This window comes from Tyto alba, unplaced genomic scaffold, assembly GCF_018691265.1.
Source record: "Tyto alba isolate M040663 unplaced genomic scaffold, T.alba_DEE_v4.0 Super-Scaffold_2, whole genome shotgun sequence".
Taxonomy (NCBI): domain Eukaryota; kingdom Metazoa; phylum Chordata; class Aves; order Strigiformes; family Tytonidae; genus Tyto; species Tyto alba.
Genome location: NW_024881282.1, coordinates 30365175 through 30390542, shown reverse-complemented (window position 1 = coordinate 30390542; position 25368 = coordinate 30365175). Strand labels below are relative to the sequence as shown.

General features: G+C 36.8%; 1 protein-coding gene across 2 annotated transcripts in view; it reads right to left on the bottom strand.

Moving 5' to 3' along the window:
• CRY1 (cryptochrome circadian regulator 1) overlaps positions 1–25368 on the bottom strand; it is a 39323-nt gene that overhangs the window by 1780 nt on the left and 12175 nt on the right. Inside the window, exons 2-13 of one of the 2 annotated variants that reach the window (XM_042792550.1) lie at positions 15271–15379; positions 11443–11585; positions 9884–10068; positions 8424–8512; positions 7694–7834; positions 7292–7603; positions 4801–4952; positions 4499–4701; positions 3646–3747; positions 2369–2458; positions 1125–1196; positions 917–1027 (exon numbers count right to left, since the gene is read on the bottom strand). In XM_042792550.1, coding sequence (XP_042648484.1) covers positions 921–1027; positions 1125–1196; positions 2369–2458; positions 3646–3747; positions 4499–4701; positions 4801–4952; positions 7292–7603; positions 7694–7834; positions 8424–8512; positions 9884–10068; positions 11443–11585; positions 15271–15379 — 1705 coding nt within the window. In that variant the 3' untranslated portion in view covers positions 917–920. Of the gene's footprint in view, positions 1–916; positions 1028–1124; positions 1197–2368; positions 2462–3645; positions 3748–4498; positions 4702–4800; positions 4953–7291; positions 7604–7693; positions 7835–8423; positions 8513–9883; positions 10069–11442; positions 11586–15270; positions 15380–25368 lie in introns of both variants that reach the window. The other variant, XM_042792549.1, reaches the window with a different exon arrangement.

The following is a 25368-nucleotide window of genomic DNA, read 5'->3' as shown; positions in this document are numbered from 1 at the left end:
CCATTCTTTGGCTTTCCTCCTAAGTGACCACTCTAACTTGTCTTTCAGGTCATCTTCCCTACTTCTCTCAAATCAAGCTCACTGGGGAAAGGGGTATAACATCTTTGGCCTTCTGTTTTCTCTATCCTGCTCCTAAGTAACTTTATCTAAAACACAAAATCCAGTTATCTTCTCTATGTTGATTATTTCACATATATCAGACTCTTTCCTCTGACCTGCTGCTTCTCTCTACACATTTTCACACCTGTTCACGTAAATCTATTTAGCAATGCCTCCTTCTCCAAACTCAAGCACTTTTTACCACAGATTTGCTTGACAAACTTTAGCAATCTCAGCTTCCTGCTAAGGCTACAGACCAATGACAAATGCTCAAGTCTTCAAATCTTTCTTGTCCCTGCATCTTTACATGTAATAACTGCATCAGGATTTTGCAGGTTTTCTGCAGCCTCTTTCTAAAGACATGTTCTGCTTAGTTCACTTCTATGCCTAAAACTGTAATCCAGGCCCTGAGCCCTTTCCTTTTAAGTTGTATTAGTCTTCTGATTCAGGTCACTGTACGTTTACACAAACAGTGCTGCTGGCACAGCTAAGGGTGACATGCGGGAGCAGAGAGTAACTGAAGCTACATCAGCAGCTCTGCTCATGCGTGTGAGACCACAGTTTATCCCTCTCCCCTTCATTCACAATCTGTGTCTGATAATATCTGGTCTGGGTTTACTTTTATAGCTACTTCCCATCTCATACTTCGTAAACTCTCTAGAGCCAGGATTTTGTAATGTAATTTGTACAGTACCTGGAACTGCAATATTTACAGCAATAATTTAGGATTGCAGTGATATGAATGTTATCACAGACACAAAATCTGTACAGAAATTCACTCATTAACAGAATAACTTTAAGGTGTCTCAGGTCTTACCAGTTTAATTTGTGCTCTGTCGCTGGACTTTTGGTCCAGAAACGGTCTGAGTTTCTTCTTCTGGATTTGGGCGTTTCCCTGCACTAATGCCAGTACCAAGGGCCATTCTTCCTGATAATTTAAAACCAGTATTTACATTAAGACTCTAATGCACCTTTATACATTCAGGAAAAGCATTTCATTTTTTTTTGTTGTTCTTTAAAATTACCTGCTTGTAGTAAGTGTGGTTGCTGATTGTCTCCATGAGCATAGTGTAAGATACTACTGGCTTGACAGTAACCTGTTCAGATACAGTAGATATTTATTATAGTAAACAAAATTTAGAACTTCAAGCAAGTGTACAATTACATTCTTTGCAAAAACAAAAAGGAGCCAATTGATTTATTTTCCATCATCAAGAAAAATCATGCCAGAAACCATCCTCAACGCAGAAGTGTTGTTATACAAAATAAAGGCTCATGGCAGTATACCACAGTTAAGTATATATGCATTTATATATGCACAGTGAACAGTATTAAGTACGTACATATTTGTGCACTACACTTGTAACAAGTAGAATGTTTATATACCCAAATACTTTAATTCTAAGTTGTTATAAATTTTAACATTTGTCCTGCCAAGTCTCCTCATCCTTTTTATTATTCTGTTATAACAATACTCGTGAATTCTTAGCATAACTAAGCTGTGGAAAAAAAAAAAAAATGCAAGTAACTTAAAGATGCAAACTATTTTCCGGTTTGCGTGAACTACCCACTGGCAACCTTGACACTGAGTGCTCTGCATAAACAGTGTAAATTAGCAAAAGCAGTTGCAAGGTTTCTTATTCTGAACCGTTGTAGTGTTCTCCTTATGTCCTGGATGGTTAAACAAAACACGGATTACAGTCTTTCATGATCAGTAAACATACAACCACTGTTAAGACTGAAAAGAAAGAAACAGGTGTGCTAAATTTGATTGCAACTTTGATCTATCACAAACCACAGCTTAAGTTTCTGTAAAGTAACAAAAATTTGCCTCCACAATATGAGAATATCCACACAAAACTGTGGAAATTTATTATGTATGGAGAGAGTGGTAGTGAAATCAGGGAAAAGATAACATGCAAATTTTGCTATCAAATACACAAAGTAAACTTATTTCTTTTGGTATCTTTCATTTAAAGTAACCTAGGATAACGTATATTAATTTTTGTTTAGCCACACTTGTGATTTCCCCCCCCCCTCAAAACATACAAATACTGTTCTAGATGAGCATTTTAGAGATAAAAGTGACAAGACAAGCAAGTTCACTCTGAGAAATAATTTTTATCTTTCAAGAACAGAAGCAAGGCCAGTTCAGGTTGCAGACAGCAGCTGTCACCAACAATATATCCATGTTATTTTGATATTTTGTCTGGTTTTCCATAGTTGCAAGGATTTGAAGATCCTCGACAGACAGGCACTGCCATAATACCTTGCTGCTGAATTCCACTTGCTCCTGTTTGAGGTTCCCCCAGGGCACACGGCTGAACAACTGTATGACCATCACCAGCTCCCAGCTGAGCTCCTGGAGAGGCAGGAAAAAGACTTAAACATAACAGAAGATACAATTCCAGTTCTGGAATTTAAAATGTTGGTGTTTTTTCCCCTGTTCATGAGGTAGACTTTGACTGTGGCTTTTTTTTTTTTTTCCCCAAACCACCTCAGAACAGGGTCCAAAGCTCTAATGCTTTCCTATTTCCAAATTCACACTGGCAAATTCAGATAAGTACACGGTAACCTCCTATAAAATGGATAAATTTCTCATGTGAAAAGTGTAAGTACATGTATACATTTAAGTATATACACATACATTTTAAGGAGAAGAGTGCACATAACGTTAATTTTTTTAAACTAGGCCCTCCCTGTCTTATAAATCTCTGAACTTAAAAGAAATAAAAGCTCAAGCACCCAGCTTTAAGGTGTTTAGACTTTAATTTTTCAAGAGGAACTGTACTGGCTGAGAACAATAAGGTCCTTCTTCCTCTGTAATCTACTTCTAACCTTGATTAAAGCCTAAGGAGAACACAAAAGCAGTAAATTTCCAGTTGTACTGTATCCTTTTATAATGATGAGTCAAAGCTGTACATAGTATTCAAGATGTTAATGCACCATAGATTTATACAACGTTAATACTGTTTTTTTTTTTTTTTTCTTAGTAACTAATTAATGCCAGTCTTTGTATGTTACAATAAGAATATTAATAGTCTAAAGTAATTTTCATCGAAACTGTATAAATTCTGTATTAAGTTCTTGCAGACACTGTCCGCCATACTGCTGTTGACATTATGGTAGAATTAAATTCCAGTAAGCAATCTAGTGTTAGCATTAGAAAACTTTACAAATTAACAGTTCTGACTTGAAAATTCATAAATCACTCCTTATTACAAATATAAAAATGCTTTTAGACTTCTAGAAGAAAATCACATTCAGATACTTTTGAAATCAAGCCGTTTGATACATGTTAATAAGTAATTTTCAGGGGGAAAATCAAGTTAAAAAATTCTTACATGTTTGAGATGAAAAAAGACCTGGAGATGTCTATATACAAATACTAATGTAGTGAATAAATTTGAAAATGTTTGTGACTTGCACTGAAAACTGTCTTGTGAAAAGAGTTCGTTCTTATAATACATAATGCCAACAACATTATAAAAGAAGTTTGTGTGGTTCAGTTTCAATCATTTTATGTATTGAAAGATTTTCACTGACCTCCTGTACCACCACAACCAGAAATGCTTTCTCCTGGTGAATAGCCCATTAGGCCACCATTTCCATTTCCATTTGGATTAGAAGGCACTGTTGCAAGAAGACCTAAGCAATGAAATAAAATATATAACCATAAAAACAGACAGGAAAAAAGAAAAAAAATAAGTGTACCATGATGATTTTTTCCTCATGATAGCAAATTCTCCACCCTCTCCCTGAGTGGTTTAGCTTTATTAATAGAACATCTCTCTGTCTCGCCCACTTCTGGCATCTTGCCAAGTAATTTTCGTTCACAATTGCTTATCAGGCATTTTCTACATAATATTCTGCATAATTTTTCCAATATTAATTACATGTATTCACTATGTCGTATTAAAGTGCAATACACCCCGATTCAATACCCAATATCTGAACGTACTGACTGCTTACATCTTCCTGAGCAATGCAAGTGCACACAGCTTACCTCGCAGAGCAAAGGGGATGGTTTTACCTAAGCAGCAAGAATGGTGCTACCAGAGGTTGCACTGGTCTCTGAGCAACAGCATTTGCAAATGTAAATACCAGATGGTATTAAAACCTATTTGGTACAAGAGCATGAGAGTGCACAGAAGACCCAGTTTAACCAAAAAAATTCCCCAAACCCACCCAAAAATTTCCCAATAAGATTTAGAAGAGGCACTCAAACTTCTTCCCCCCTTTCTTAGTTACATCTAATGTTTTCATTTATTTGAATACACAACCCTGGGTCACCACACTGAGCTCACACCTGACTACCACTGCTTTGGGGCAAAATTATTAATTACTAGAAGGTGAAAGAGGTTTTCAAATAAATAAAGCCAAAAGTCTATAACCATACCCAGTCCTCTGTATCGTGAAAGCTGCTGGTAGATTTGTTTCATCCTCTCAATATTCAGACGGCTTGCCTCTGCATGATTTACCATTGGTTTGGGATAATTAACTCCTATAATACATTTTGCAGCCTTCTGAATGCTCTCTGGGGCATTCCAAGGATCATAGATGTATTTTGCAGGGAAACCTCTAAGTACTGGCAAATAACGTCTTAAAAAAAAAATAATAAAAAAGTCATTTTAAATATAAAGCCACTTGACAGTTTAAGCAACATCCATGAATCACTGCAATTTCTGGATTGTGAGTTACCTGATATAATCTCCGTTCGGGTCAGTTCTTCTGCCAAAACCCACCGGGCAGTAGCAGTGAAAAAACTGCTGAAAGAAGGAACTACAGGAAAGCCACATCCAGCTTCCAGCATTCACACTCCAATCTGCATCAAGCAAGAGCTCTTCAAAGACCTTAAGAAATTAGAGCAACAAGTTAGTCTAAACAGGGCACACTTTCAAGACACCCACTTTCTCAGGAGTTGTTCTGAGTTTCTGATTTCAGCAAAGGGAGCCCAGCTCTTCAACACAGCAACACCCTTTCTTACCTGGCAACGTTCACAGAATGCTCAGTATGCAACTGCAAATACTTACCTAAATGCCAAACTCAAGAACAAAACTTGATGGCCTGTTTGGCTTTTACCCTGTAAAAAAACTTGTAGACATCTCAGAAAGCTACAACCAAAAAGTTACACATTCTTGCATAAGTACATTCTTAAAAAAATATATTCCAAAAGGATGTCTGGAGCCTGTCTGCTTGCAGGTGATATTTGTTGCTTTCAGAAGAGTTGCTTCATCACATTACAACTGAGTAAGCTTTGCAAACTTCCAGAAGACAGGGATCATACAAAGCACATTTCAAGTCTGAATACTGCAACTTGCACTATGCAAGAAGCCCCAAGGAAGGGTAGAATTCAAGAGTTCCAGGGTAGCACAAACATCCAGAAGTTGTATTCTTGAAGGCCAGTAGTTAATCTAGTAAATCTGTTTTGAGGATGCACACTTCAACTCCTGGAGGTACATGAACCACCAAGCATGCTGAAGAATGGTGGGACAGGTAATGAAGACAAGAAAGTCTTCTCTATTAAAAATAACCCATAAGGGTTTTACTTTAAACCTGGAGCTCAATAGTTATGAAACATTCAAGCTTCCAGCACTGATTGTTTTTTAATGAACATAGACAATACTAACTTACATAAAAAGAAGCTTCTCTGGACAGTCAGATCACTAGCAATACAAGCTAACAGGAAATAAAGAGAAGCTTATTCTTTGAAGAACATTTAAGTACCTTTTATAAAAAGAATGCACTGAGAAGTAGTTTTCAAAACAGATTCATATTTAATGTGTATTTTTGCAAGTTCTGATTTTCCTTTTCAAACTTGCATTGTCTCCAAATATTCCAAAGAAACCATCACCTTTCTTCACGATAAGATGCTAAAACTTAACATCTTACTACTGCCACCCAACTTCAACTAATACTATTCCAATACAAAGTCTGAATATGTTAATACCATTAAACAAGGATATCCCTCTCTCTATATGTATTCAATAAGGCGTTCATGCTACAGTATACACTGAGTAAGTGTTAAAAAAGTGTATTTGTCTAAATATCTGCAACTTTTTGGAGAAAAAAAGGTGTTTTGAAAAAATAAAATTTATCTTAAAACAACTTTAAAAACGTTATAAATAGAAAGTGACTTTAGATGAACATTAAGTGTTAGCACACAACTGTTCCACTAGATGCTGCCATGTCATAAGACTTTGGATATAACATCACCTTGGAAGGCCAGGTTAACTTTTGCTAGCTATATACATATGAATTAAACATCCTTCTACTGCACAAGTCTGGGCTCTCATATATCTGTATTATTTCAAAAGTAAGAACAAGCTGGTGTTTATCTGAATGTCCTGGGTTTGAGTGAGTGGTGAGGTTTTTGGTATACAGCTTTGTTGTTTGGCTGAGTTACCTATGTATGTGCAACTTCAATGCCTTTATGAACCACAAGAGGAAAATTCCTAAAGCTGCTTATGATGTTGTGTAACCAAGATAATTTTTTTTTTTTTAATCAAGTGTGTTTGCTTACAACCAATTTGTTAAGAAAGGTGAAATTTTGTAAGATTATATACATATATGAGGTCACAATCCTGATGGTAAATTCTTTTTTAGATTTCAAAATAAAAACATATTTTTAATTATCATTGCTCTGTAAAAGATGTGCTACCCTTCTAAAATGTAAAACTGATTCAAAGGCTGAGATTAAATTATTCCATTCTTTTCTTCAAAAGACTGACTGAAACTTCTATCAAATCATGTTGCCCACACTCACACTTCTAACATAAGGTGAAGGGACAGAAATTGCTGAAAAGACATTCTTAGCTTTTAGTTTTTTCCCTTTAATTCCCATGGCGCTTTCCCTTCACGGGGTAAGATGTGAACAGAAAGTGTTCACACTGTATGACTGCAAAGAAATTTCAATTACAAGAGTAATCCATGCTTATTTGCCAAGATTTAGGAAGAAATCTCAAATTTAAAAGAATTGCAGACCTATTCTGACTGCAAGATACACATTAATATTCCAATAAAAGGGGGCACAGAGGCAGAACTTCCGCACCACTGGTTTATCAGAACTGATTTAATTTCGGCCAGTTTAAGGTTTAAAATTCAACTTATATCACACAGTAACAACAGTTCTAGAATGACTATCTGAAACCTCAACAGACCCTGTACGAAATTAAAAGATGAGAAACAATACCTTCATTCCTTCTTCCCAGCTAATCCAGAGGTCACCTCGAGTCAAAAAGCATGCCACAGCATGCCGGGCTAAATGGTGAATCCAGCCTTCTTGACGAAGCTGCGTCATAATCGCATCGATCCAAGGAAAACCTGTCCTGCCTTCTGCCCATTTGGCCAAAGCCTCAGGATTCTTATCCCATGGAATTTGAACACAAATAGGATTCCCCTCCATTTTATCAAACCGTGGATTGTTAGTCGCTGCTGTGTAGAAAAATTCACGCCATAACAGCTGGCCATAGAGGGAGAGGGGAGGGGAGCTGTTCTTTTTAACCTGAAGATCATCAAAGGAAAACATGTTACTAGGAGAACTAGTAGGGAAAAATCATGGCATCTAAGAATGCTGACTATGCAGAAATCTTACCTTTTTGTACAGATCTGTTAGCTTGAAATAAAAGAGACGACATGACAAGCAGCCAAAGCGGAGGTAGGGACTAAGCCCTGTAGGGCTTGCCAGAAGGGAATTTGCATTCATTCGTGGTCTTTCAAAGTTTGCTACCCAAGCCTTTAAAATAAAATAAAATAAAATAAAAAAAAACAAACCACAAAACAAAAATCACACATCAATATCAGGCTGTAGGCTAGGTAGCAACTTGTAAACATAAAGGGAGAAATCACACACTGCCTATAACTGAATCCAGACACTGGACAGGTGATCACATTACCTACAGTATCTTGGGGATCCTTCTGAATCAGCAGGATCTCTAGAAGGTAATTCATCTCAATGCAGAAGGCATAAGCTGTCATCCAGAGCTACCTGTCCCTTTCTTTTAAATACAGAGTAAACCCAGACAACTAGCAATATGTTAACTTTTAGAGGAATTCCCCTTCAAAATTATAAAACGTATGTTTCAAGTAAAATTACTTCCAAAGAAAAAAAAAATTGAGTAGAAAATAGTATAACAGACTTTCTCTAAAACTCATATTAAAGACAACCTGCTATCATCTTTTAAAACTAAGAAACAGCAACCTGATTTATTTCATTGTATGAAGGTTTTCTTTTTTTAAAACAACTTGCCCAATTCCTTTTACATTTCATTGCAAAGAACAACTATTTCCCAGGTATGTCATACATGAAATGACTTGAAACATACCTTTCGTTCTAAATGTCTTTCTAATCGTGTGAGAGCTTCTGTTTCTCCCCCTGGCCATACTGCAGAAGGCAAACCATCTGTGTCAAAACCTGAAAAACAAATTGAAACAAGGATATTCCTTGTTTGCTTATACTGTAGGGCAACAAAATTCTAGCATATTGATACTTGATTACATTTTATTTTATCCTGAAAACAACCCCAAGTTGGACACATGGCAAACATAATATAACCAAGTCTTATCAAAGCACATTCAATACCTCCAACTTGCAGCAAAATCCAATTTTTACTTTCACATTAATCTACATTGCAAGTTTTACATGCTGAATGGTCTTACTTCAATTCTCCTACTTTTTTTTTTTTTTTGCACAGTGACCTTTCTATCATTTTTCAAAAAGTTAAGTTCTCAGCTCTGTAATACACAGGCTATCCCAAAACCACAGCTTTTTTTTTTTTTTCCAATTACTCATAAGAAATAACAATTGCTATTGTAATTTACAGAATGTCTAAAACCTCCTTCTATCAAGTAAAATGCATGAGTGCGATCATCAGAACGTTCCTAGATTTCATTGACCTTGACTTAAACAACATATGGGGATTATTGTCAATTTTATGATAAGCACACAGTGAAGCTGCAAAAGAAAGATGAAAAGAAGGTAACAAGATTTCTTCCACACACCCACAACTCTATCAAGATTGTTCACCAAATGCACGAGATAACATGTCTGTCTATAGTTTAACCACTGTATAGTGCTTCTCTTCTTAAAAAAAAAAAAAAGGCTTTAACAGCAAGGTCTGTTGTATGAGAGAGTTCAACAAGACTAGACAGATAAGCCAGAGCTTAGCCAAAATCTGTCCAGATCCTTTTGTTAGCAATTTGGAGGTCATATCACATTTGTTTGTATTTCAGGGCAGAGGGGAACAGGAAAGAGAGGAGGGACAGGACAGGACAGCAGCTTGATACTATTTCTTGAGATTAAATTTACAGAAACCTAATACCTCTTTTTTTTTTTTTTTTCAAGAAGCTTCTAAAATAATTATTTGCCTTATTACCTTTTTTTTTTTGGCATTGCAAGACAAGTGGGGTTTTAAAATTAATTTTTAAAGTGTCAGATTAATGACCTGAAGCACAAAAATACCAAATGTATTTAATACAAAATGAAGTATCAAAGACTATTAGTAGCTTAATGATTATTTGGTACCATGGGAAAATGCCTACACTATATTACAGGAAGCCCAACAGTACTTAGTGTAGTTTGATCTATCCAACCTCCCATTTAAAAGAAAGCAACTAAAATTTAGAGTTGATTATCCTTTTTTGCTCATTTTGTACGTCATAACTGGCATCAGTTTAACAATTAACCGTAAGCAGAGCCTCTCTCATGGTTATTTTAAGTATTATGCTTTTAGTGGTAAATTACATGCTACATGTTTCACAATGTCAAAGCAACCTTAGATCATACCTAGCTCTTCGAGTGATGGGACACCGTACTTCTCGTCGTGGTCATCAGAAACTGGAGTAGTACATTTTTCCATTACTTCTGGGGTTATAGTCTCCACCGGCATCTCCAGTGGTTCCATTCTACTAATTAGGGTCTGGAATCTTTTGTAAGTAAGAGGAGGCTGTCCACCATTTAACTCTATTATTCTGGATTGAAAAAAAAGAGACAAAAAGAAAAGCCATATGTCTGACAACAGATTTTAACATTTTTTTTATATTTATATATAAATATACACATCTCTACACACAGAAATATCTTACCTGCCTCTAGCACGTTATATAAAATCACAGATATACATGGTAATTCAGACAGTCTGAACTTTAACTTTACCATTACTTTTTCCCTACTAGGGACATATACTAATTAACTGTTTATAACCAAGTCAATTATTCTTCACTCCTGGGTTGAGAAATGTTCCTCAAGAGCAAGTAATGAATATGGACAACTCAAAGCAAAGAAAAGTACAGATTAGCAAAGCAGATGAGAAATCCTAGCTACATAAAGATACATCCAAGTCACCTACAAAACCATGATATTTGCATAAAAAAAAAAAAAAAAATCTGTTTTTTCTATTCTGGTATTGAAAACAGTAGTCAATATTACAACTGTCTTACTACGGTGAAAAATTAAGGTGTAGTTAATACACAATGACTGTTGTAAAAACACATAGTTTCCATGTTTTGCATTGTTATATATCTGAAATCTCTGAAACAGGAATACTTCAAGGAAATAATTTACAAAGTGGTAGATGGAATCAACTGTTCTTTTTTTTGGAGGGGGGGGCGGGGAGTGGTGCTTGGGCAAGGATGGAAGAAAAGGAATTTTCAAAACAGTATTTAATTATCTTTCTTCCCATATGTCTAGCTGTTTCTTACACATTGGATTGTAACAAAATAAAATAGGCATCTACCAAAGTAAATTACTCAACGTTAAGAGAAGTCAGGTCATGCTTCTGAATAGTTTGCAGATTATGTTTCTATAATAGGGAGCTAATACTAATCCATTTAACTAGATCTGTGGAAAAATATAAACAAGATGTTAAGTAAGGCATCGCAGGGATATCAAACAATCCCCGATTACTTCCTGGATACATAACTGATAGGAAACACTTCTTGAAAAATAAAGGACTTCCTGCTAACTTGCACAGAGCAAGTCAAATAAGGACAAAACAATCTAACAAAACAACTAAACAACAACAAATCTTATTTGGGAGAAGTTATAGACATGCTTGAGTAACTTCATTATAAAAAACAGATAATTAACATAACCATTATTTTCAAAAGAACCCCAAATGAAAACTATATTTCAGATACAGTTATGTATCATTTTTTTGGAGTTGCAGAGTACTTCTCAGTATGTACTAAAATTTGGATGGATGGATAAAAGAGAAGCATAAAACAAATTTGTAGTCTTCCTAACTATAAAGTACTCTACGTAGGAAGTAGTGCATAGTATCTAACCAGATACTACATAAAATTCATACTTTTTTTTTTTCAGATTTAATATCAGAGGTAACTTACTTGTCTAGGTCATATAATGTATGGGAAATTCGAACAATGACCTCCACTCCAGCTTCACTAGCCAACTTCTTAATTGCTGCATCTCTTTCCTTTCCAAATGGTTCAGAATCATATTCAATAGAAAGTTTTGCAATATTCCATTCCTGCAACACAGAACAAAAATGTGGTCCTTCAGCAACTCAGTTGCTTGATGAAGCGTGAGGGAAAGGAGAATGGGAAGGATAGGGACAAGATGGAACACCAGCTGTTACCTGCAGATAGTTGTCAGAGATACACAAAGGTCCCAAATACATTTAGATGCCCAGGCTCACAAAAATAAAGTCCAATGTTTTGGCATTTAAGTAGGAATCAGGCATTTAAAAAGCCTCTATCTGTCCCATTACTGTGAGTGCACACAATAATGGCACAACTGAACAAATTTTGAGAGCTCAGCTCTAACTTTAGGATCCATATACCTTAATAGACACAACTGAATGGAAAGATGACAAAGGCTGTCTTCTGGACATTCAGCAGCAGCAGTATCTTGCTCTGCAGAACAGCTTTTCACATATGCCTGTTAACTTTAACAGCAGAACTGAAGGGACTGGGGAATGAGGAACAAAAACTCCAGCTCCCTCAAACCAACCACCATATACTTTCCCTCCCTTTCCCAAACCCCCACCCTTCACCCACCAGAACAGAAAATCTTCAAATTCTCAATAAATAAATAAATAAATAAAATCTGTCTCCTAATAATAGGACATCTTCAAGTCCAATATCCTTTATGACACAGATGCTGTTCACCAAGGCCAGACATAACAGGTGGGGGAAAAGCATTGAAGAAATGGATCAACTAATGGCTGGGGCTTCCACAACATTAGGGAATTGGAAAGGTGAAATATACACAGAATGATCCTAGAAAGCCATCCTGCCAATCAAACTCAGAGAAATACCCTTCTCTAATCCCTCAGTCTTAATCAGTTAATATAAATTCATCAGCTAGACTATTTCAGAGAACTGGATTTACACCAGAGGGACAAGGGGCACTCTATGCTTTTACCTACGGTGCTGTTTCACTTCTGAACTCTAGCACTCTCCTAGATGAAGCCCAGATACATCCCTGAAGATAGGCAATTCCAAGGAATGCTTGCTCTTTGAAAGAAGACTTGGCTCCTTCCATCCTTAAGTCTGCCAAGACTGATCGAGAAGGCCTGAATCCTCAAGCAACCTCCTACACCCTCATACAACATTTATTTCCCATTTCATAATGTAAAACCACTGTCTGACAAGTTGCAACAGACATTTTTCTCAATCTTTCTTTCCTCTGGCATATTATAAAAAAAAAAAAAAACAAACCAAAACCACAACATGAAAGAAATGTGTCCAAGAGCCAGAGTCACATCCCCAGGGGAGCCAAGTAACACTGAAACAAGTACCACATGATGCGAATACACCCAGATCACATCAGCATGAGCTAGGCACTTAGAAGCAGCATGGAGACAACTCTGCACAAACTGCTGGATGTTCATAGCAACACTGATGCATTTAAAGAATTAAAGATTGTTCAAATTCTATTTTCTTTATCAAGTCAGTCCCAAAGAGCTAGGGACACAAAGTAGATCAGGAAAAACTGAAGATAATGAGGCAAGAATCAACCAAGACTTGACTGGTTAACCAATAGGTGCCAAGTGGGTGCCAGCTACTAGTGGAAGTTGCATCTCTGCAGTCAGATGGAACCTCCATCCTCAAGTTACTTAAACCCAAACAAACAAAAACCAAACAAAAAATCCCAAGCAAAAGAAACTAAATAATTTTGCGAAGACCTGCAAAGTCTACTGGCAAAAATATTCTGTCTCTGTGCACTAATTCAGAAGATGAGAGCCTACTGCTGCTATCAGCAGCACTGTTAGCTAGTATTGTTTAAAACATGCGACATTGAATTTAGTGTCTTAAGGGAAGCAAAGCTGCTCTGAAGGACTGGAAGGAAGAAAACAAACAGTCATATATAGATATATATGTACGCACACACACACATATACATATACACACACATACCCTCCATGTGAATGAAAGAGCCTACAGGTCCTTGAGGCCTCTTACAAGGATAAAGATAGATCAGTGCTCTGTCTTTTGAAGGAATTGTCTTTCAGCCTTTGAAAAGGAGAGTCCTACCAAGAAACAGTTGTGAAAGATTCATCCCCAGGAAATCTACTGATGCTAGCACCTGTGATAGGGCTCCTGACACAAGGCTCTACAGAAGTTCTACTGTCTCCTACCATTATTTACTTAAAGTTATCTTCTGCCAGCCAGAAGAAATCTACATGTGTTCTTCAGGGTCAGGATCATCGCTCACCTTTGAGACATTTAATGAGGATGATCTGAAAAGCTTGGTTCACTGTTATATGTCCTTCACTGCACTGCAAGCGCCTGATGTACAGCTCCTGCTCTAGCAAAAGAGGCTGTGAGATTACTGATGAGATAGATCCATGTTCCAGGTAGTCTTAAGCCAAAAACTGAAGAGGTCTAAGAGCTTTAACAATGCCTCTTATTTGTTCAAGGATAGAGGATGTCCTGAAAAGCCCCTCAGTGAACCAATATACGATAAAGACACTTTTTGGCACTCTGAATAATCAGAAGACATAGACAGATGTGAATGGTCTTTTTTGATTGCTGTACACTATGTAGATGACTGACAAGTTACTTTTCGTTATCTTCTCAGCACTAAAATTAATATTCTAAAAATGTGGTACTCCAGTGCTCTTAAGCATAGAAAGATCAGCCTAGTAGCAAGATCTGAAAAAAAGAGTTGGAATTAGCCATTAAAGTACTTGGAAAACTTGTCACAGGTCACTTAAATCCAGAAGGCAACACACACAACAGCGAGATCTTTGCCCGTTTAAATGCAATCAAACCAAATTTGGCAGGCAGATATAACAAGCTTGAATATCTGGAGGGTTGCAAGCCGCAGAAAAGACCAATGAGGGTATCATCCAGTTAGCATCTCACAACTAAAGCACAAGAATGCAGATGGAAATGTGAGCTTTGGTTGAGTTTCCAGGTTGGTGTTGAAGGCTTGCAAATAAAAATTTTGAACAGATGATCTCTTTGGAAAAAGAGGTATTTCTTTTTTTTTCCCCAGTCTTGCTCATCTCAGTAACCTCAATACAGTCATTTCAAAAACTTTTAAAATCAATCTGCAAAGTGTTCATTTTTACTATCTGATTATAGTACTGTTACCTTAAATACACTATTATCCATGGAAGACAGTGTCAGTGGCAATCCCTCACAGCTTTAATTTGCTCAATAAGACAACCCTTTCCCACAAAAGCCTTAAACATCTTTGACTAGAAATTGCTTTTTACCTGCACTAAGCTTTTACCAAGTCTACTACTGGTAAAAAGCTTATTAAATCATTTTTTAATGGCCAAAAAGCAACTGCAACAGATATTTGGGCTAAATTAAACACTGCTTTTACAGGTCAGGCTCTGAACCTGGATTCATGTGCACAGAATTGTATTTCAGTATTTCAAATGGAACCTGGAAACGAAAATTTAGTAATATATGGTACCTAAACTTATCAAACCATTAAAAATCAGTTTCATTCTGGAAAGAAAGAAATTAAAAACTGTAAAGTCTAAGGACAACTCAGTTCAGCTGGTGATATGCACATGAGAGGGGGAAAACCCCAAATCTAACAAAAACAACCTCAAAAAGAAAGTACAAATACAGTTAAGTATTTGCATGGATAACAACTTGCACTGAAGTATATAGTACAAGAAATATTCCTAGTTGAAATTAGTTTGCTGATCAAATTTATGTATAGGAACACAACTGCAAGGTGGCATTTACCTTAAAAAGTCTGGGGAAAACATCTGCTGGCTGTCCACGAATAACAAACAAACGTGAATTCAGTTTCCGTAGATTGGCATCAAGATCCTCAAGACATTGAAGCAGGAATCTGCAAGGAATTGTAAAGAAGCATTTACTTCCCAAGGCAAACCAGACAAGTATAGAATAGGAAAAGGAAACTAAGAGGAACTATCCAACAAATATCAGATCTTCAGTGTTTGGAGTGTATTTTGGTGATGCATGCATGTTCACATCCTAATTACACTTATTTTACAGTAGTTCAATACCGTATAATATATTCAACAATACATAATTCAGAAAACCAAACTGCGCTGTCATTTAAGTTTTCACCTCAACACTATTCATCTCTGGTATGGACTGAAACACGATCAAGTTTTAACTAAAACTAGAAATATCTTGTCACTCTAAAGAAAAAAGCACACTACAGAAGAAAAAAAAAAAGCCACAACCAAAAAAACAAAAACAACAAACAATCACTTGTTGGCATACTGCTAATAAACTTGATCCGAGTTCTTACAACAGCAGCTTGAATTGTTACTAAAACCAGCATACCAGAAGACTGTATGGTCATAGCTATCCCTTTGGCCTTCATTTATAAAAATAGCCTTCTATATAGCAAACAGTTGCATACATCTTGGCTGTAACCTCACCTGAATTATGTAATGAGCAAATCAGCAAATAAGGACTTTTTTTTTATTTAAAAGAAAGGGAGGTGGGGGAGCGGGGAAGGGAAACAGGGTGCTGCAAATCTGCAAATTTTCAAGAGAAGCAGGTAGCTGCACAAAGGATATTGAGACAGGTTCTCATGTCCAAAGATTTATTAGTGAGTACAGTAACTAAAAGTAACTCCAATGGTGACAGTTTTTTAGGGGAATAAATGAAAAGAAAAGGAAGGAGAGAAAAACTGGAAACTCTCCCTTGAGGCCAGCCAGAGAGAGAGAGGGGCTGGAGGTCCCCAGAAGTGTCCTTCCCCTAGACTCCTCTTCAGTGTGACAAATGGCTCCACCACAACATTTTCCCATGCAGTAACAGTACAGTCTTCACCAGGAGCTGCTCAAACCCTGTCAGCTGTTCTTACAGTGCTGTCAGCACTCACTGAAGTGTGTGCTGACCAGGGCAGCCACTGAGTCAGAGCCTGCTGTCATTAACCTCTGTGCACACACATTATTGGATCCCCTGCCACAAATCAAAAGCTACACCCGAAGGGGGGGGGGGGAAAAAAAAAAAAAAAAAAAAAAGCCAGATTCCCACACTGCAGGGCATTATTCCTGAGAGAGCTTGCTGTAATGACACAGTGTGCAGGTGCGAGGTGAAAGGGTAAGAAAGTAAGCAAGTCCGAGAGGAAGCCAGTGAATGAAAGTGCTTCTTGGCTGGCAACTATGCTTATGTTTAATGACTGGAGCAAGCCAAAAATGTCTAATTCTCTCACTTTGCTAAATTTCTTCTTGAAAAAAAAAAAAAAAAAAAACCTCCAGAGTAGCAAGATCATGAAGGATATGATGTATCTAAAAAGAAACTTCTGTATACTCATTTAGTTAGAAAGTAACAGGAGTAATGAATTCCACATGCTTCTGTCTGAGAGAACTTGGGCCCCAGGTTCCCAGGCCAAAGTCACTTTCAGATGGACTCTGGAAAGTAAAGCTTTATTTAATAATTTTTTTGAGACATGGAATGAAAGACCTTATCACTAATCTTATCCACCTGAATCTTGCTTTCAAGGAGTATGTGCCTTCACTTATACTTCACAAATTGCTATGAAGACAAACCACAACAGTACCCTGGATGTCTTTGGAACAGCCCAGGAAAGGGTGGGGTTTGTTGTTTCTTCTTGTTTGGATTTTTTTAACTTTGTATCACAGAATATAGAGAAAGGGTATGAAAAGAAATTGGTGACATAAAATGCTCATAACTGTTCAAAGTAAAAATGGATCTTTCAGGAAATTGTTAGGGTTTATTCGTATTTGAATCTCAATTCCCTCTAATTTCTCAATCTCTTTTCTTCCTACCTGACTAACCGTAACATACAACTTCTAGTCTGGACTTGGCACAAAATCCTATTCAAGTAGATTACATGCACTGACCCAGTCTCCAATTCACATCCATGATCCCTAAACTTGCCCTTAATACTGTTTAATCCCTATTTTGTTGGATCCCCAAATCCCCTCTATTATCTCTCATAACTATCTCTTACCACACTCCTGCAATCCTTCAATCTCCATAAAACTCTTTCATGTATTTAACAAACATAAAAGTGAAGACTCTAAATGTTAAACACATGTAGGAAGGGAGCAGTAGAGTGGCCAGGGAAGACACACATTCCCCCCACCTGAACAAAACCAGAACAAAGGAAAAACAGCTAAACCACAGTTTGAGTTGCAAGACTGTCACTGAAAGCATATTGTTCAAAAATAGACCAAATTAAACTCGAGCAACACTATGATACCTATAGTAACAGCAATGCAAAATACTGCTTTTGACTTTCAGAACATGGATTCAGTTTAGAAGTGGTTACTCAGAATAAGCGTGCAGTTAAGCATATTTAAATCTTTCAGGTGGACCAAATGTGTCTTAACAAAATGTGCTGCAAGTAATCACTCAGCCATTTTGTTTTTACTGACTATATTTATGCTAAACTACATCTAAAGGCATTTTCTCATTAAAGTGTCAATAACATTTGTCAAAAAAGAAAAGCCTTTACAGACATTTGCCTTGCTCAACTAAAAATGAACCTTCTTAAATCATTGCTTCTAGATACCACCACTACCAAGAAACTTACAGCTGAATCAACTACTTGTCATACACAAACTTTTCACCTCCTTCCCATGAGTACCTTAAGAACTTGCAGAAGCAGCACAGCATCTTTACTGTGGCCAAATACATGCTAATTAACACCTAGCTTCAGGTATATCCAGATACAAATTACTTTGATTTTAAGGAAGGAAAATTCTATGTTTTAGAACTTCTGCATTCATGTAACGTGTTAACGTATGCCTAGATGAAAGGAAATTTTTTAATTGTACCAACTCCCTGGGACAACTTCTAATTCCAGCACTTTCTCTAATTTTAGCATGGAATTGTAATGCATTGCATTGATCTCCTGTCCTAGCAAATGAATGTTTCATCTATAACATACATATTCCAGGGAAGAGTAATAACATGTTCACAACATGCACACCCCACACATACCAAGCACGCTCACAGAAAAATAATAAAATGTTAATTCTCAGCATTCAACAAACACACTGTCGCAGTGAATTGTTATGGTATTTGGTAGACAAGAGTTTTTAGTTTTTCAAGGTATCATTTTGACTGGTAACACATGTTTGCAAGTGAAAATAGTTCTGAATTACTCTAACATCATGCATGGGCACTTACTGCAGCACAGAAAATTGCATGAGCACTTACTGCAGTGCATAAAATTGCAGGTATTTTGCTCAGTGCAAACATTTAAACATAATTAAGAGCAGCATTCTAGCACAGACAAGGCAGAATTATTTGAGCCTTCTCTCTGAAAAGGTACACCAAAATGCTCATAAACACATTCCTTTCACAGTATAACACAAATGAAAATGAATGGCAAATTAGCCTGTAAACTGAAACTAAATATGAAACCTTCATCTCATAAAAGTAATTTCTTGTCAGTGTTTGAGCTCTTGAGGCAAAGTTTCTTCACAGAAGCTATGAAGTAAGAGTTGCTTGGCTCAGACTCCACTATACTTTACACCAAAGTGTGGCAATTAGGAGCTATTAAATCTCTCCCTACAGCAACAGGTCATGTCTAAGTCTGCAATCTAGAACAACTTTTTCCTCTCAACCCAACAGTCAATGGGAAAGCATTTTTTATATTCATTCAAAGTGAAAAAGAAACTACATGATGTGACTTCATTAAAAAGACACAAAAAAGATGCCTGGATATTTTTTATCAGATTAGAGCAATGGCTCAGGCTTCTGCATCTGGTCTTCAACTTCCCCTGGACAAACTAGAGGAAGGAAAAGTTCACTACTAGTTTCACAGTAGCAAACTGTGCGAGGTATGTGCATGAGGTGATAGAGGCAGGCAGAAAAGACTTACTGTAACACAGGGAAGATGCTGATGCAAAGCATGCCCATCTTCAAGCACTCTTAGAGGGCATTACACACATTTTGCTCAGGGTCATCTAATGACGATATTCAGAATTTTCATGAAAGCTTCTGAAGACCACATTCTTTAAAGACATGCACAACAAACCTTAGTTGTTTACTCTGAGAAACTCCACAGTCTTCCCTGTATGCAAAGTCTGCTTGGGGTCTGAAATCTAAACTAAACTTTCTGCCCCCCTGAATCTTAAGAGTGACTGCCAGAAACTGGTTCGCATGATACAGATCATAATTTTAGCTACCATGCAACTGAAATAAACTGGTACCATCAAGGCAGAAATTCAAGAAGTTAAATAACTAATTGTTAACTCAGTTAACCATTAAACTGTACAAAAGTAAGCACTACATCACGCAGCCTTCCTGACTCTGCACTATTAACATGATTAAAGACTTTCTCCAGGGAAGAAGTCAGAAGTAGTCTGTTAAAAAGGTATCATTTTTATTTAGGAATAGACTTGCAAGAAGGATACATATAGACACACTATTTAAGGCTACTTAAACTCTTGTTTGGGGTTACTTTTAGAAGTAATAAACACGCAGAAACCGTCATCATGTAGAACCACCCTTGCCAGTATGAAATGAGGACACTTGCTTGGAATTGAGGGGACTTGAAATGCAATGACTTCTCTTTCAGGCATTATTCACATATGAAAACGGTGGTGCTAAGACATTAAGAATCAAGAAACTTCAGTTTGGGGTTTTTTTCTGAACTAATCCAGATTCCACATTTAACAATCAGGCAAGGCAGAAGTGTTAGACTGCACAGCCAGTACCACACAAAAGAATCTAGTCACTCTTCCTTTTTCTGAGGAAGAAGCCTAAAATGTTGAGTGAAAAAGGACAGTGCTAAAACTAGCTTAATTCTTAAATTTAGTACTTAAGTTTAGTATTTTTACCTGTGACTGATCAACTTGAAGCAATCCATCCCAACTTCTGCTTAACCAATCTTTTAAAATCCCTTCTATCTACCCAGTAGTCCTCATGCCAAGCCACTGATCACAATCACTCCAGTGAAAGAAAAGCGTTGTCAAACAAGAGACTCATGTTGTTACAGATATTTGATTGACACTCAGACATTGTCTACCAGACTTATCTTAAGCAGCCTAATGTCTGCTAGTTTTATTTTCCCCATTCATTTTTTTTTCCCCCCCAAACACTGCTATCAGATCTTTCTTCTTCATATTTTGGAGTTTAGTAGAGCTGAATTCAAGAAAAAGAAAGAATATTACATACTGCATAACATTAACCACATCTTTTTATTTGAGTGAATATAGGTTACAGCATAAGTCCTTAATTGTATTAATAAATTATGCAACATTTATTTCCCTTCATGGGAAAGGAGAGAAAAAGCCTTTCTTTCATACATATCTGCTATTTTGCCATATGTTCTGTTAGATCATTATGGAAGTCCAGTATCATTTAGGTAAACATATTCCTCATACTAGTTTCTGCAGGAAGCATAAGGCAGATTTCATCTAATACCAAAACAGAGTAGGAGACACTAAAGAATCTAAAGTTTTAAGTACCTATATACAAATACTTAATATTTTATCAGTATATTTTCCTGTTTGATTCCCACGAACCAATGTGTCTTAGCACAAGCAGTATATTCTTATGAAACTCTAAGAAGATTAAGCTCAGACAGGATTTAGGCGTTATGTACACTCCACCGCATCCTTTGGCAGCAAGCCCTAGTAGTATTTTCCTGTTACCAAATCAAGGTCACAGGGGCATGCCTTATTATATTACATTGTTTCAGCAAATACCACATACAACTTCCATATCCTAAAAAGGCATACAATAATACATTTCACAGAGGTATTAACCCCTTAAGCTTATACACAAGAGCGGGAAAAAGCTCATGCTATTCAACTCCAGATACCTAGAGTGAAGTGGCTATGGAAGCTAACTAATCTCCTGCAGGGTTGCTCCACAGTCAGTGGAGAAAAAGAGCTCCTTTAGAGTGCAATTCAGGACTTTAGCATCTTTCATAACTTATTAAGAACTGATCCAAATGCAAAACAACCAAACACAGACCATGAAGTGCGTCACTTGGCTTTTTTCCTTTAATATTTTTTAGTGTTATAATCTTCAAGCAAAAGCAGAACTGTGATGGAGAAAGAGTGCAAAATACATCCAAGCTCATGTACAGCTGAAATATTTGTAATTGCTGTAAAAGAGGTTCCTAGAAAACAAATTCATCTCTTTGAAAAAGTATGGAAGAAAAGCTTTGAACAATAACTGAGAGGAAGCAACGTTTAAAATTTAATCTCACCAAGATCAATCCTTTTGGGTGCATCTTCTAAGGAGCTAAGTAGTAAAGACCACTTCACATATGGACTGAGACTAGAATACCAACTACATCAAGCAAAACTGGTCTCTTAAAAACAACAAAATAATTGTTATCTAATCTAGTTTACAAAGGACATAAAGCTAGCACTTCCTTACATAGCATTCCTCATTAATTTCTTTCCAGCTGAACTACCTTTTCACAGTTAGCATTCCCCAAATGAAGGAAACACAAAATTTTTGTTCTATTCAAAAGACATTCATAATCTCCCAAATAGCAATCTGTATTTGGTTCCTATTTTGTGAGCCGTACATCAGAAAAAATAGCATATTCAGGTTCAGTAAAGATCTGGATCTTAACTTCACATTCAAAGGGCACCTATTATTCATCTAAACTGTTTCCATATAACCAGCAACAAACATCTCAAATTACTTGCTTGTTCCAAAGGTCAGCCTTCTGGTGATCGGAGACTAACAGGCTCACAGATTCCTAAATCTCTCCAGTGTCTTCCATTCTTCAATGTATATTCTGTGTTTATCTTTCTCTAATTAAAATCTGATAAATCAAAATCCTTATTATTTTCATTCCTTATGCCTACTCTTTCCAGAGAGAAACTAGTTGGATCCATAAAGGAAAACACAAGAGCAAACAAATGTATTTGCCATGAGAATAGCTGGGGAAATAGGACCTAGAAGCAAATTACAAGACTAAGTTACTTGAGAGTACAGACATGCTCATACTTAAATAAGTTTAAGACTTCTCATTCTCATGTATCCAAGTCCTCTTATTTAAATGAGCAGCTCATAAAGCTTGATGTAATTAAACCAGAGCTGGCCTGCTTTATAAAATAGTTCAGCCGCGTTATTTTCATCAACCTAAACTGTCCATGGGAAAGTAACAGCTATGGCTCATTTCAAAAAAGCAAGCATGATAAGAGCACTATAACAAGGTACAGTCTCGCAATCTGATTCTGAAGGACAAATTTTATACTGCCCCTCATTTACTTTAATAAAACTCTTTTACTTTCCTGACATTAAAGTGATCTTTTTAGGGTTATAATTACTGCTAATAAGATTTTACACAGTTTTGTTTCCCAGAAGTTAAACACTGTGTAAAATGAATATATTTCTCAACTACACTGTATAAATTGCAAGTCCTTAAGGTATAAGTCCATCATCTCTGGCTTCCCATATCTGAAAAATCTATTAAAGTAATAGAAGAGAATTAAGGATAGAGCTGAAATCTGCTAGCAGGCACAGAAATTGGTAGAAAGTTTGGAAAACAGAAAAAACCCTGAAGCTACTCCTGAAAATCTTAGTTAAAACTGACTGGATTTCATCTCTGTGGTGCCCGTCCTATGGTGGTGAGACATTCAGCATTACCCTAACTTCCTATTGCTACCCTTATGAATCAGGAAGGGCAAAATTTTCTGAACTGGTCTTTCAAAATTGAAATTAGTTGTTTACATCTGAATACAAGGTAAGCATTAACAAAATGAGGTCAGGTTTTGGAGTAATAATCACGTAGTAAGAATCAACATTTTTTAAAAACATAAAAAAACCTCCAAATAATAAACAAAGCTGTGTTTCAGTTAAGTCACATAAATACAGAAAAACTCCACTTTGTCCCAAACTTTCTGAGCGTGTGAGTAGACTAATGGAGGTAATGGTTCACTTCATGCTGCAGAGGCCTTCCATCTCAAAGTCTGATGAAAAAGATGAGCAGAGCTCAGCAACATAAGCCCTGGTAAACAAAACTGAAATACAGCTCAAGACATAATAGATGAAAAAAAACAAATATCCTCTAGATAAACATGCTGTCTTCATCTGCCATAATCGCTGCAGTTCACAGCAACACCAGAGGTCAGGACCAACATAAACCACTTCACCTGAAGTAACTAAATTAATCTTGAAAAGTTACGTAGTACAGTTACGGATATAGTTCTCATAACTAAAAAGTGATATTCAGTCTTCTCTACAGAAGTGACAGTAGTTTAGATGAAGATTTATTTTATGAAGAATTAAACCTTTATTATAACAACTGCATTTTTAGATTTTCTTTGGTTTTCATTGTCTACCCATTCCTTTCAGAAGATGGGAATGAATTACCATAAACCACCTCCTGAATACCAGCCACAGATTATTTTTTTTAATTACTTTGACTGTTGGAAGAATAAAGGTAGACAACTGTAAAACATCATCCTGTACGGGATCACTTTTTCTTCCCAGTTTGCTTGTACCAGGATCAGAAGTAATAGCAACACAGAAGATGCAGACCCAATTTAAAGGGGGGGGGGGAAGGGAGGCACCAAGCCCACCTTCCTGAAGGTGGATAGACATTGTTGGAGACAAAGCAGTTAAAATAAGAGCAGATGAATAACAATACAAACTGTTACTATTCCAGAAAAGAGATACTCATAAGAAAGAAGTTGCAGGATTTTTAAACTCCAAAGTTATTTCTATAGACAAAAACAATAGGGGAGCATGTGTAGGCTCTGAACTCTGGAAACTTAATCACCACTGATGAGTATTATTGCCATGCAGAACCTTCAAGCAAGAAGAGATGTTCCCTACTGGAGGTTAAACTGAAGAAAACCAAGCCTGATTTGCTTTAATCCCCATATGTCCAACATCAAGGGGCAAAACCAAGGGAGGGTGGGAGGGAACAACCTACAAAGTCTGCAGTTTTCATTTCTGCATGTCTCATAACCTGATCATTTCCTTATACCATTTGTGAGAAGAACATTTCAATATGAATCAACAAAAATAGTTTCCTAAAGTAGGTCGTTGCTGCAGCAACCAGGCGGCTGTTTGGACTACACCCTGCCACAATGACCTACTTTTCCAGTTATATGTAACCGCTGTAGCAAGAGCCGTATTTCTCCTTCTCTTCAGAGCCACTCCGAGAGGACTCCCACACTGCAGCCCAAATTTATTGCTAACCATGACAGAGAAAGGCTTCAAGCAGGTACAAGCAGCAGCTCAGTTCTGCTCCTCTGTGCCGTATTTAGGCATGTTGGCTGCCAACGGTGACGTGAAACCTAGTATGTGCTCAGGGTTCAAAAAGTACCAAGCCAGCATTGAAAACAGGAGGAGCTGATTAAAAAAAAAAAAAAAAAAAAATCGAAGGGGAAGGTGTCAAAACGAACAGCGGCTCATGAACAACATGTCCCCTGCCAGAGTCAACAGCTGGCAGCAAGCTCCAGCAGAAACAGACTGCTTCAGCGTTAGCATCCAAACACATGCTAATGGACATAATCCTTTATTACAGGTCTAAAGAACATTAAATGTGCGTAAAAGAAAACCCCTCCTGAATGGCAGGTAAAGCTAACACGTTTTTAAACCTTATTTAACACTGCATGGATGGTGGAGTGGGGACAAACAAAGGTACCAGCAAACCCAGGAAAGTAATGTTAACAGTTACTTAATTTCCTGTTTACTGTTAATGACCATTAACCTTATGACAAAGGAAAAAAGATCACCTGTGCAACTTTTCACTAAACTATATCTTAACCTCATGAAGGAAATAAAGATTATTTCTGTAGAAATAAGAATTATTTCTGTAGAAATAAGCCTACAAGGCTTCAAACATCAATCACACTGACTTCTGCATAGGTATTTTTTGATCAATTTATGCAATTGCCAAGTTCA